A 14,538-nucleotide genomic window follows, 5' to 3' on the forward strand; every position below is an offset into this window, starting at 1 on the left:
CTGTGTGACCACATCATGGTGGGCAGCCTGTTCTCTCAGCACAAAGTATCTGGGTCATATTTGGCCCTATTCATTAGGATTTTCCTAAAATCCTCAGCAACTACTGATATAGAAATGAGATGCGAGACCCAGTTGTTGCATTGTTCATTAGGAATTTCCCCTCTCATCAGCTTTACATATGGTCGTCTTTTAATGTGGTTGCATAATCTATACTGACTCACTGTGTCTGCGCTGTGTAGATATTGGATTGATGATAGGATGAGGGTGTTTCCCCTTTAAAGGACAGTTATTGGAGTTTCCCAGCGCAATTTAGATGAGTCAGTGACAACAAATAACAGGATAAATTTGATATAATACAGGTTTTTCATGCTAACAGAGTGACTGGCCATGAACAAGCAGATGCTCACAGTGAATCCAATAGGTAAGATTCCAGTCCCACATAGGTAGATAACAGAGGCACAGAACTCATAGGTATTCAAGTTGAAAAAAAGGCACATCTTTCAATTTCAGCCACAAGAAAAATTAATAAATAAACCAAATGAGGTCTTTGCACATTTCGAAAATGATAACATGATTATGTCATTAGGCCAAACACATTACGATAAAAAAATGGTGTAAATGTTTCAAGCGTCGCTTCTGATCACTTAATTCCTCTTACTTGTGTTCTAAAGCAGCAGTTGCCACTGATGGTCCACAGGAACCCATGGGTTCTGCCGCAAATCAACATTGTGGCGGATGTATACCACCCAATGTTGTTTCCAGTGTTGTTCTTAATGCGCACTGATAGCCAAAACTGTCAGCGCACATTGCTACCCAATGCCTCCACTGTAGTTCTGGCTCCTGTGAACTCAGAGGGAGGCTCCAGGGGTAGTGTAGAGAGCAGGAGGTGAAGAAGTAGGGGACATCTAATGGCAGCGCGGGTCACACACTGTGGGAGGGAGCATGTAGCTCGAGCACATGGCTGGATAAGGAGGTGAGATCCAAGGATGAGTCTCTGTGTGTGTGTGGGGGGGGGAGGGGTCGCAAAGAGTTGAAGCATTGTGTGTATAAGGCAGCAGTGTGATCCGGGGGGGGGGGGGGGGTGCAGAGAGCCGGAGTATTGTGTGTGTGTATATAAGGCATGTAAAATTCATGTTAGTGGTCAAAATTGTGAGTTTAGTGGTATGTAAAGTTGAAAAAGGTTGGTGACCACTATTCTAAGGATCCAATGAAAGAACCCCTCTGCAGTGGGGTTAAAGCAGAACTCTACCCAAAATGGGGATGTTCCACTCTTCCTCCCCCACCCCGTCCATATTCAAAATATTTTTATTTTTGGGTGGGGGGAGGGAGCTGGTACCTGGTTTTGACAAGTACTTTCTTCCACTTACTTGATGTCAGATTACCGCAGTGGATCCACCGGACGTTCATCTCCACCCCCCCAACCTTCTGGGACAGATTCCAGATACCTGTGTGAACATTCTCAAACAGAATAGCTTGCACATGTGCAGTAGGAATCCAGCTATTAACTGCCCACAGCTAACATTCTGGTGCTGGGGACCCGAAGACCATTGGAGAACCAGCTCAGATGAGGACGGCGCTGGATCCTTGGACAGGTTAGTGTTTATTAAAAGTCAGCAGCTACAGTTTTTGTGGCTACTGACTGTTAATTTTTACAGAACTGGCTGAAGATCCTCTATAAAGAGGCAGTAAACTCCCCTATTTTGTTTTTACCTATAGGTAAGCCTATAATGAGGCTTACCTATAGGTACTGTAAATATCTCCTAAACTTGCACCATGTAGGATATATTTACTGTATATGCTGGCTATTACGTCATCGGCGCATGCGCTCTGCGTCCATGTCTTTTCTTCAAGGCCCAGGCCACAGAGCATTGCGCCATGAGCCCACACAGGTGTTACAACAGCAAATGAATATTTGCTGTTGTAACACTGATCCTCAATCCAACCTATCAGAAAAGGGTGTTAGACCCATTTTCTGATTGGCCGAAAAGAGAAGAATTCGGATTGCCTGCCGAGAGGGAAGGAGGAAACGGAAGCCAGAGCCATCGTCTGTGGAGAGCAGAAGAATGAGAGTGCCACCGCCGCTGAGAGCCCAGGAGAAGCACCGCATAGATGGGGTAAGTGCACCAATCCCACCCACCGATGGACCGAAGAGGGTGGTGGGGAGCGCTACTGTTTGCAGCCCTTAAAAGAAAATTACCACTGGCCTCCACTGCCAACATGGGTGCTCATTGGTAGATTTCCTCCAGTAACAGTGATCATCAGGACAAATAGGGTAAATCTCCCCAATATTGTCACAGCAGTAAAAGTCTTTGCCAGCAGATGCCTTTTGCTTGAAACTCAGAGGAAACAGCAGGCTTATTTCTTTAATGAGCACAGAGTCCAATCTCCTATGCACATGTAGTTTACAAGGCCCTGATGAAAGTGGACTGTTTGTAAACCCCAAAACAAGTGTGTGTTCTGCAGGACATGACAGCCCCAAACCAGCATTCTTGGGAATCATAATGTGAACCTTACTTTTATTGTTTGTAAAACAAAATCTGTATGTAACCATCATTGGAAGTGGAGTCAGATATGACTTGGAGCTTGTTTGTGAACCTTACAAAGGGTGACATTTGTACAATATATAACATTCCCCTACGCTATGTATACTTAAGCCCAGAATATTGTCACAGTAATGGCCCCTGTAAATGTTCATCTTCTCGTTTGTATATTACAGGAGAACTTCTATTTCTGGGAACTGGAAGACTAATACAGGATCTGCCATGCTGGAGCAAATCGCTGTCTCTGACAGGTATGGTTCCATCACTGGAATAGCAAAGGTTTATCAGGGTGCATGCATCATGGGGCAGTATTCACCAACTAAAGCCTACTTACTAACAATGTAACCAAAATGAACCCATATGTAGCCTAGCAGAAACATGCATGTGTGGATCAGTGGCAGGCAGCACCATTAGTGTGCTCAGCACTGTAAATCCTTGTGGCTGGAAATTTAGCATCCCGATTATGCAACATACCTAAAGCCCAACTCCAGCTTTAAAAAAATGAATTTCATTGAGTGGGTGGGAGTTTGGCTCGCTGATTAACTAACAGGTTTATAGTTTGATAATGGACTTAATCCATTCAATAATAAAAAGAAAGGTTTTAAAAAAAAAAAAAACCTTCACTCCGTAGCACTTAGACAAACACCACACCCTCTTTCCCCCACAGGAACCCTAAAACCTAACCTCTAATTTACACTTAACCTGGCTCTAATATCCCTTCTCCTTCCCCTGACCTCAACCTAATGCTATAAGTTAACACTTAACTCTAAAGCATTTAACCTCCTTTCAGTTCTAACCTTAACTCATGATAACCCTAAAGTGACTCTGTAGTCTCCTAGAAAATAAGTCCCTACAAAAGAAAACTATTAATACTTTCCTGCCTCCATGCCCTATCTCACTACCACAGTAATGGAATAATGGTCGGCAGATGGAACCACAGAACACAGATAACCAACATACCCGGACGTATGTGAGATGCAGATTTTTTGGACAGTATAGCTCAAGAAAGCGCAGATCCAAGACACATGCAGCAGGCCAAGTAAGTATTAGTAGTCTCCTTTTGCATAGACTTTTTTTTTTTTTTTTTAGGCAGCGACAGAGTCACTTTAACCTAACTTAGAATGTAAAGTTAATTCCTTCTAAGCCTTTGTACACACCCTTGTACACACACATCGGACAGTGTTGTCAGATAATCTGACCGTGTCCGACAACATGATCCGATCGGACTTTGTCCGATCGTTTGTAGAGAATTCCGATCGGACAAAGTGCCACGCATGCTCAGATCAAATTTCTAGACCAAAGCTATTGGCTACTAGCCTGAACGTAGTCCCGTCGTAACGAAATAACGTCATCACATTCTGAACGATCGGATTTTCCGACAACTTTGTCCGACCGTGTGTATACAACACCAGTTTCAGACAAAATCTGTTGGACAAAATCAGACGGATTTGGTTGTCGGAATGTCCGACTGTGTGTACAAGGGCTAAGACCTATTTATTTGTGTCCAAGGAGTGCTGAGATCCAAGAGCCAACTATTATTGTTTTGTGTCATAGTATACATTGAACAACCTCTTCAAAGGGGCTTATTTAACATTTACTGACCAGCTTTGATGGAGCCAGTTCTGGAAAAACACTGAAAGCGAAAGTGTGACTCATCACATTGACATTTTCCGTTTTAGTAAATAATTCATTTTAACACGTAAAACTCCCCCAGCTCTTGGTCAATATTTCACATTCATGATTTTGAATGACCTCTATTACCTCTTTTTCAGGCATGTCAGACATAAATGGAATGTTCTGTGTATAGTTGTTCTTAGGAAATCAGTGGGACAGACTATACTCCTCCAACTTATTGGATGTGCCCCCTTATTTACCCCCATAATATTTTTTGCAAGTACCCTGTACATTAATATAAAAGGTTTTTATAAGACCACCTTAAATCACAGTTCACCAAGTAGAGTACATTTAACCTTTTCAGCTCCTCCACTTTTATACTGTTATGAACCTAATAACCAGAGCATTTTTACATGCCAGCTATGTGCCTATTGATTTAGCAATAAGGTTGTCTTTACTTATGACAAAAAAAAAAATATATATATATATATATATATATATATATATATATATATATATATACACATATACCGTTGTGCTCAAAAGTTTGCATACCCGGGCAGAAATTGTGAAATTTCAGCATTAATATTAATATATTGAAAATATGATTGATCATGCCAAAAAACTGTCTTTTTTCACATAGTTTTTGGATACTTTTTAACTCATAATAATAGAAATTACCAAAATGGTCCTGATAAAAAGTTTACATACCCTGGAAGGTTTGGCCTTGGCACAGACAGAGAAGGTGGCACACACAGGTTTAGATTGCAATTAAAGGTCAATTTCCCACGTTTGTGGCTTTTTAAATCACAATTAGTGTCTGTGTATGAATAGTTAATGAGTTTGTTAGCTCTCACATGGATACATTAAGCAGGCTAGACACTGAGCCATGAGGAGGTAGAAAAGAACAGTCAAAAGACCTGCTTAACAAGGTAATGAAACTTTACAAAGATGGAAAAGGATATAAAAAGATATCCAAAGCATTGAATATGCCAGTCAGTACTGTTTAATCACTTTTTAAGAAGTAGAAAATTAGGGGCGCTTTTATTACCAAGCCAAGATCAGGTAGACCAAGAAAAATTGCAGCCACAACTGGCAGAAGAATTGCTCAGGATACAAAGAAAATCCCACAGGTAACCGCAGAGAAATACAGGCTGCTCTCCAAAAAGACTGTGCGGTTATTTTTAAGGAGCACAATTCAACTATACTTGAACAAAAAAGAGCTGCATGGTTGAGCCGCCATAATGAAGCGTTTACTGCGCCAAAGCAACAAAAAAGCTAATGAGGCATGTCAAGGTGGTGTTGGGCATATTGTAACCAGGCTTTTTTGTGGAACTTGTACAGTAAAGACTTCTTTCTGGCAACTTGACCATGCAACTCTTTTTTGTTCAAGTATCATCGTATTGTGCTCCTTAAAAACAACCACACCATCTTTTTCAGCAGCCTGTATCCTGTGGGTTTTTCTTTGTATCCTGAACAGTTCCTATGGCAGTTGTAGCTGAAATCTTTCTTAAATAATTTTTTGGTCATGATCAGTCATATTTTCAAAATGAATGCCAAAATTTCACAATATCTGTCAGGGTATGCAAACATTTGAGCACAACAACACACACACACACACACATATATATATATATATATATGTATATATTTACTGGTTTCACAATTCGATTCAATTAGGATTATCTGGTATTTGATACGTTTCGATTCCGCGATGCATCACGATTGCTGAATTTTTAAAAATGTTATCTGCTTTAAAAAAAAAAAAAAAGGACACTCCATGCATATAGCAGGACAAGTATATGAAAGAGTCCTGGATATGAGGGAGGGGTAGGAACTGAAGGATGGAAAAATCCATGAATAAGAAAGAGGAGGAAGGAAGAGTCTGGAGATAGAAACTGAAGGATGGGGATGGAGATGGAGGAATCCATGGATAGGAACAAAAGGATGGAAGAGTCTGAGGGTGGAGATGGAGGAATCCATGGATAGGAACAGAAGTATGGAAGAGTTCAAAGATAAAAATGGTGGTGTGAGGGGGGGACTGTAGTATGGAAAAATCTAAAGGGAGGATGATAAGATGGTCACCATTGTGTCCTGTAGGTGAAAAATATCAGAGGTAAAGGATCCCCTGTGCTGTGTACATGGCAGGGTTGGGGGTGTGATGGTCTCCTCCTGGAGTCCAGGGTTGGGATGTCATAGTGCTTTCTGTATAAACATATTTTATTAAAGTGGAGTTACACCCAAAAGTAGAACTTACGCTTTAAGGAGTCCTGACCCCCTTACATGCCACATTTGCCATGTCATTTTTCTTTGGAGGGGGGTGGTACTTGGTTTTGACAGCCAATGAGCCACTTCTGCTTGGGCTGCCTAGGCAGCTCCTCCCTCTCTGCAATCTTTTGGGACACGTCACAGGTCCCAGAAGATTGCCTGGCCATTCAGGACAGCACAGTGAGACATGCGCACCTGGCTGGGAAGCTGCAAGCTGTCACGGCTGGGTGCCCACAGTAGTATTGCCGGCGCCACTGACAGGCAGGGGAGAGAATGGAGGGTTCGGGCGGCCATGTCGCTGGATCTTGGGACAGGTGAGTGTCTTTTTATTAAAAGTCAGCAGCTACACTTTTTGTAGTTGCTGACTTTTAATAAACAAAAAAATTAGTGGAACTCCGCTTTATATTAAAAAAGAATCTCACTCACAAAGTGCAGTAATCCGGTGCACTACAAGGTACAGACTTCACATAGGAGGAAAACACACTGCTGCTGGGAGGTCAGGAGGGATAGAATCTGTCCTTCAGTGCCACATATCAGCGCCTATCATCGTTGCCTGTCAGTGCCCACTTATTGGTGCCACCTTATCATTGCCCGTCAGTGCCGCCTTATAAGTGCCAATCAGTGAAAAAACTATAACAGAAACAAAAGCAAAACTTTTATTTTTTCAAAATTTTCGGTCTTTTTTTATTTGTTTAGCAAAAAATAAAAACTGCAAATACCACCAAAATAAAGCTTTATTTGTGAATAAAAAATTTGTTTGGGTACAGTGTAGCATGACCACGCAATTGTCATTTAAACGGCAACAGAGCAGAAAGCTGAAAATTGGCCTGGGCATGAAGGTGTATAAGTGCCCGGTATTGAAGTGGTTAAACAACTCCCCTATCACTTCGTAAAAAGTACATGAAACACTTCTGCAGGCTTCACTTGCAGCACGAAAATCCTAGGTAAGGCAAAATAATTTTTTAAATGCATAGATAACACACAAAACCACCACTAAAGAGGAAGTAAAGCTTCTTAATAAAAATACACCCTGTAAGACAAAGACATAATGAGCTAGTATGCATAGCATAGGTCTGGGAGATATTTCTTGCACCTACAGGCAAGCCTTAATCTAGGCTTACCTGTAGGTTAAAGTGGTTGTAATTGGTTTACAACCACTTTAAGAGTGACAACTCACATCATTAAAAAAAGCTTAGTGCTGTTTAAATTAATGCTAAAGCACCACATGGTGTAATATTGTCATACAGGACAGCAGCACCCAACATGGATTTTAGTAATTCCCCTAGATTTTCAAGACTAATAGTAAATACTTTAGCACTTGCTTCTTGTACTGCATATTTTAAAATGAAGGCAGCACATTTGGCACACCATGGCAATCAGTTTGATAGGCATAAAATTGGCACATCATGGCAGTTTTAGAGGGGAACATGGGGCAGCAGTGGGTGTGTGGTGGGCATGGGGCAGCGGGAAGACATATGGCAATAGGGGTGTGACAAGGGACACCCCCCCCCCCCCAATTATACATTGTCAGTCTATATTTAGTAATCATTTGTATATAATTATCTCAAATCTGCCTCTTCCCCATAATTTCCTCCTCCAACATAAAAAACATAATCAAATCAATCATTCCTTGTCTTGAAAATCCTTCTGGAAATGCACACACATTTCTTCCCCATACCCCTCCCCTCACAATGTATTATCCATTGTCAGTCAAATACAATATAAACCATTTTCTATTTTTCATTTGCGCTCCCCCCTCGGCCTTCTCCGCTGGCGGGCGCCGGTCTCGCCAACCTGTTGGTACACCCCTGAGTATACACCCTTTTGGTTATTGCCCAGTCATACTTTCAGTAAGGGGGATATGAGCAGATCCTATGAGCACTCTAGTATCTGTAACACTCAAAGCAGGCAGCGCTGACATTATGCCATCTGCTGTGTTGGTTTACAACTAAACTGGAATGGGTATGTGACTGGTTGCTTGCCTGCAAAGGAAAACGCTGGCACAAGTTTCAAACTTGTACATACAATGGAAGAAAAAGAAGACCAAACATGTTCAGCAAAAAGATTGATGACAGATGCAACATACTCAACCCTGATGAATAACAACATCCATGATAAGTCATACGACAGATAGCATCAAATATCTCCACCGAGGCACAACTTGTGGGTTAGGGTGGTATCATATACCGTATACAAATGTATCAAATCATAATGCAGAAAGCATGGATCTATCTTCACTATCTATGACGATATATCCATCTAAATCTATAGTCACTGGTTCTAAATTAATTAATACACACTATCAGATTTTCTGTTGTTTTCTTTCCTTCATATTTACCAAAACCATATAATATGAGGTCAACCCTTATGCCGCGTACACATGATTGGAATTCTCGTCGGAAAAAGCTCTGCTGGTTTTCCTGACAGAATTCCGACGGAATTCGGCTCAAGCTGTCTTGCCTACACACGGTCACATCAAATTCCAATCGTTTATAACGTGGTGACGTACAACACGTACGATGGGACTAGAAGAAGGAAGTTCAATAGCCAGTAGCCAATAGCTTCTGTCTCGTAGTTGAATCTGAGCATGCGTGATTTTTGGCGTGTCGGAATTGCATACACATGATCGGAATTACCGATAGAACGTTTTTCCGTCTGGAAAATTGAGAACATGCTATCAATTTGTGGCTGGCGGAAATTTCGGACAGCATACACACGGTCGCATTTTCCGATGAAAAGCTCTCATCTGTCTTTTTCTGGCCGGAATTCCGATCGTGTGTACGTGGCATTAGGAGTTTCAATGTGTATGCAATCAGGCAGGCCCTTGCAATACATGGTTTTGGTAAATCTGAAGACAAAAATCAGCAGAAACTCTGATAGTGTGTATGGGGCTTAAGCCTATATCAACATTTTTCTTACTGAAGACCAATGAAGTTTTCAAGCAAGTACACACATCAATCCAGGTATGGTAACGGATGAAATAAAAAAAAAACACTATTTATTTGTGTGCTTGAAGTTCAAATTTAAGGACTTGTTTACATCTGAGCAACGAAGACTTTGAAAAAGAGTCCCACTTTTCCAAGCACTTTTAAAAGCAACGTTCATTAAAAATGAAAATAAACATACGGTATATCATTTTGCAGGAAAAAATGTGCATTTATATATTTTTTTTACAGGAGCCTGCAAAGCATTGCAACCATGATTAGTGAATTGTGCAATCAATGTCAGGTTTCTGCATTCTCTCCCTCCAGCTTTCCACCCATATCTCTGTACAAGCTTTCAGTTAGAAAGCTTGAAAAAGAGTGAATGAACTACAAGCGTGCTGATCAGTGCTTAGGAACATGTTACACCCTAAATACAGGTGTAATATGTAATATATTCCTAAACGTGAACTTAGCCTTTAAGGCTTGGTACACACTGGCGTGACTTTATCACGGCTTGCTTATGACTTCTGTAAGAGAAGTCAATGCAAGTTCTTCAGAGCCCCAAGCAGTGCAGGAACCTTTTTCTAAGTCAGAGAAACTTGAGTCGCTTTGATTATAATGGTTCCATTGCACTTAATTGAGCGCGACTTGTCAGGCGACCAAGTCGTGCCAGTGTGAGCCGAGACTATGTGTGGTTGTGAGGTATCACAGGAAGAGATCTACCACATGTAAGAATGAGTTCAAAGGGCACTGTATATAATCATATTGGGTTTACTTGAGCCACTGAATAAAATGGTTAATTTTTCTTACATGGCTATCATACAGTACACTGCTGCCCTAAACTGCTTAGATGTGGTCACCTAGTATTAACAAGTAACAGCCATTCTGCATTCATCTTGCACTGATTTGACACTACTGTGGGTCATTTCATATCTTCATTTCTTTTTGCATGTCTTCATTATATAGACCAAATAGTATCTTATATCATAGCCCCGAAGCAGAGATACACTTTAAAGTAACACCTGTGGTACTATTATTTGAGGTTCTTATCAGAAGATAAACACGTTCTTGCCTTCCAGGTACAAACTGTGGGTGGATTCTTGTGCTGAAATATTTGGTGGTTTGGACATCTGTGCAGTGGAAGCCCTGCATGGGAAGGATGGAAGAGATCATGTTATCGAGGTAAGCCATAGTTGGGTGCCATGTGAAAAAAATGATATTGAAAGAGTAATTTACACGACTGACTAGAACTGCAAACAAGATGCAGAAATGTAGCCTGGTCAGTGGTTTAACTTAAAGTTAAGGGTAAGGGTAAACCCTAACAAAAATTGTTTTTTTTTTTTGTTTTTTTTTTTATGACCATTAAGGAACACAGTCTTTAATATTCAAATCATACTTCTGTTTACAGAAGGACTGGACACTGGCAAACAAAAAAATGGCTAGTCCAGAATAACCCCTCCTAGGAGGATAGATGCTTTTCTGCTGCTCTGATATGTTTCAAAAACTAAAATTATTTGCTAGCACCTGCTTTGTTCTTTGATACTCTTCAGTAAAACCCCTACCGTACATTTGAAAGCGCTAAAAGTCTGCATTCAAGTAAATTTTTCAGAGAATATGAATGATAACACAAAAAAAATTCTTTCACTCATGGTTAGTGTTTGGCTGAAGCCATACATCATCAATCAACTGTGTTTACTCTTTTTAACCACTTGCTTACTGGGCACTTAAACCCCCTTCAGTCCCAGACCAATTTTCAGCTTTCAGCGCTGATGCACTTTGAATGACAATTGCGCGGGCATACAACACTGTACCCAAATGAAATTTTTATCATTTTTTTCCCACAAATAGAGCTTTCTTTTGGTGGTATTTAATTACAGCTGGGAGTTTTATTTTTTGCTAAACAAACAAAAAAAGATGCAAAAAAAAATAAAAAAATCATGTTTAATAGTTTGTTATAAAATTTTGCAAACAGGTCATTTTTCTCCTTCATTGAAGTGCGCTGATGAGGCGGCACTGATAGGCTGCACTGGTGGGCACTGATAGGCTGCATTGGTGGGCACTGATAGGCTGCACTGGTGGGCACTGATAGGCATAGTTAAGGCGGCACTAATAGGCACAGATAAGGTGGCACCGATAGGCACAGATAAGGCAGTACTGATGGGCACAGATAAGGCGGCACTGATGGGCAAAGATGGGCACGGATGGGTGGCACGGATGGGTGGCACTAAGGGGCACTGATAGGTACCACTGATAGATGGGACTGATGGGCACTGATAGGTGGCACTGATAGGTGGCTCTGATAGGTGGCACTGCTGGGCACTGATGGGCGGCACTGCTGGGCACTGATGGGCACTGGTAGATGACACTGATGGGCATGGATATGTGGCACTGGGGTGCAGCACCGTTGAGGCAGATTGTGGGCACTGTGGGTGACACTGCTGGGTGGCACTGTGGGCACTGCTGGGTGGCACTGACGGGGGGCAATTATGTTTTATTAAGGTGGCACTGGCAGGGTGCAGGTGGGCACTGGCAGGGGGCAGGTGGGCACTGGCAGGGCTGGCCGTGATCGGGACTGATGTCCCGATCACGGCCGCCAGTGATCGGCTCTTTTTTTTTCTCCTCGCGCTGTCAGCGCGAGGAGGAATAATAGCCGATTACCGGCTCCGTTGCATCACATGATCAGCTGTCATTGGCTGACAGCTGATCACGTGATAAGGGGTCGGGATCGACCCCTTGCTCGGATCAGTGATCAGGCGAGTCTCATAGACTCGCCGATCACAGAGCGCGCCGCTCGTGCACGGGACAACGTCAATAGACGTAGTCCCGGCAAAGGAGGTCCGTGCTGTAGCCGTCATTCGGCTATAGCGCGGATCTCAAGTGGTTAAATCATAATCACAACAGAAACGACCCAAATGACCCTGATCAAAAGTTTACATACCCCAGTACTAAATACTGTGTATTGCCCCCTTAAAGCGAGAGTAAACCCAGTTTCAAAACCTATTTTCAAAAAACACTTACATTCCCGGCATGCCGGAAATGCTAACTATCACATTGGTTGTGCTCTCAACCAAACTTTCAAACCATCCAATGGCTGGTTTCATAACTGATCACATGTGCAGCATTATGGCAGTTGAAGAATCATTAGAGGCCAAGATGGCAGCTTCTTTGACTGAAAACGATAGAAGGGTTTACTTCCACTTTAAACATCAATGACCGCTTGAAGTCTTCTCAGATGGTAAAGCTGCCCATTCATCTTGGCAAAAAGCCTCCAGCTCCTGTAAATTCTTGGGCTGTCTTACATGAATTGCACATTGGAGATCTTCCCAGAGTGGCTCAAAGATATTAAGTTCAGGAGACTGAGATGGCCACTCCAGAACCTTCACTTTATTCTGCTGTAGTCAATCATTCATCTTGCCATAAATTGCAATCATCTTGCCATCAAATTTCCGGTTCCTTTGTAGCTCACACATGCCCAAAAAATCAGCGATCAACCTTTGGGGTTATGGTTGTGGTCCAAAAGCTCAATTTTGGTCTCGTCACTCCAAATGACAGAAGGTTTGAGGCTTGCCTAGTGGCATTTGCCTAGTAATGGTTTTCTTCTGGCGACTCAACCATGCAGCCCACATTTCTTAAAGTGCCTCCTTATTGTTCATCTTGAAACAGCCATACCACATGTTTTCAGATGAACTCAGAATCCAGAAATGTCAGTGCAGCACTGGATGAAAGATGCAAGGGTATGCCAGGAGTCCAGAAACTCATTGACCTTTTATACACACACACTAATTACAAGAAAACAGATCACAGGTGAGGATGGTTACTGTGTGCATGTTATCAGGCCAAAATCACCAGGGTATGTAAACTTTTGATCAGGGTCATTTGGGTAGTCTCTGTTGTGATTATATAGGAGTATGAGAACAAAGGAGATATCAAGAACACTTGGGGGCTCAATAGTGGATATCTCAATTATATCATTATTTGTGGGGAGGGTGCCATCATCCTTAATGAATATAGATTTTAGAAAAGGATGGAAGGGGACTTAGGGACTTTAAAGGCACCAAGTACACTCAAAAATATAGGAAATCATTTTTTTATATAAATTTATTCAAAAATTGAAAATTGAAAAAAACATGCATAGTTAAAGAGTTAAAAACTTAACACAGACAAATTGTATCCACACATATATGGGTCTACGTCAGCATTTACATCACAATTCAATATAGTGCAATTGAAATACCGTATATACTCGAGTATAAGCCGAGATTTTCAGCCTCTTTTTTGAGGCTGAAAGTGCCCCCCTCGGCTTATACTCGAGTCATCGCCGTCTGACTGCTCGATCAGCGTATCGAGCAGACAGACGGCGGACATACTACAATTTGAAAGCCGCGCCTCCGCCTCCGCCTCCGCCTCCGCCTGTGATAGGCGGAACACTGAATTTCCCAGCAGCCTGTGTTCCGCCTATCACGGACATCGTCTCATCCTCGTCCGTAGTACGAGGATGAGACGATGTCCGTGATAGGCGGAACACAGGCTGCTGGGAAATTCAGTGTTCCGCCTATCACAGGCGGAGGCGGAGGCGGGGCTTTTGAATTTTAGAATGGCCGCCGAGGCGCCGACGAAGAGCGGCGATCCTGGCAAGGCACGGGACGGAGGCAAGGCAAGGCACGGCACGGGACGGGACGGAGGCAAGGCACGACACGGGACGGAAGCAAGGAGGCAAGGCACGGCACGGGACGGAGGCAAGGAGGCAAGGCACGGCACGGGACGGAGGCAAGGAGGCAAGGCACGGGACGGAGGCTCGGGACACAGGCTCGGGACACAGGTAGGCTGGACACACACACACACACACACACACACACACACACACACACACACACGGACACACACACACAGGGATGGATGGATGGAGACACACACACACAGGGATGGATGGATGGATGGAGACACACACACACAGGGATGGATGGATGGATGGAGACACACACACACAGGGATGGATGGATGGATGGAGACACACACACACAGGGATGGATGGATGGATGGAGACACACACACACAGGGATGGATGGATGGATGGACACACACACACACAGGGATGGATGGATGGATGGACACACACACACACAGGGATGGATGGATGGATGGACACACACACACACAGGGATGGACGGACACACAGGGATGGACGGACACAC

General features: G+C 42.8%; 1 protein-coding gene across 4 annotated transcripts in view; it reads left to right on the top strand.

Moving 5' to 3' along the window:
* The window catches only part of SYN1 (synapsin I), a 294,399-nt gene that overhangs the window by 250,008 nt on the left and 29,853 nt on the right, over nt 1–14,538 (top strand). For all 4 annotated transcript variants that reach the window (XM_077475536.1, XM_077475543.1, XM_077475561.1 and 1 more), the window contains exons 8-9: nt 2,717–2,791; nt 10,426–10,528. In XM_077475536.1, coding sequence (XP_077331662.1) covers nt 2,717–2,791; nt 10,426–10,528 — 178 coding nt within the window. The remainder of the gene's footprint in view (nt 1–2,716; nt 2,792–10,425; nt 10,529–14,538) is intronic.

Source organism: Lithobates pipiens, unplaced genomic scaffold (genome assembly GCF_037356315.1).
Source record: "Lithobates pipiens isolate NorthernLeopardFrog02 unplaced genomic scaffold, aLitPip1_a1.2 Scaffold_1, whole genome shotgun sequence".
Classification (NCBI taxonomy): Eukaryota; Metazoa; Chordata; class Amphibia; order Anura; family Ranidae; genus Lithobates; species Lithobates pipiens.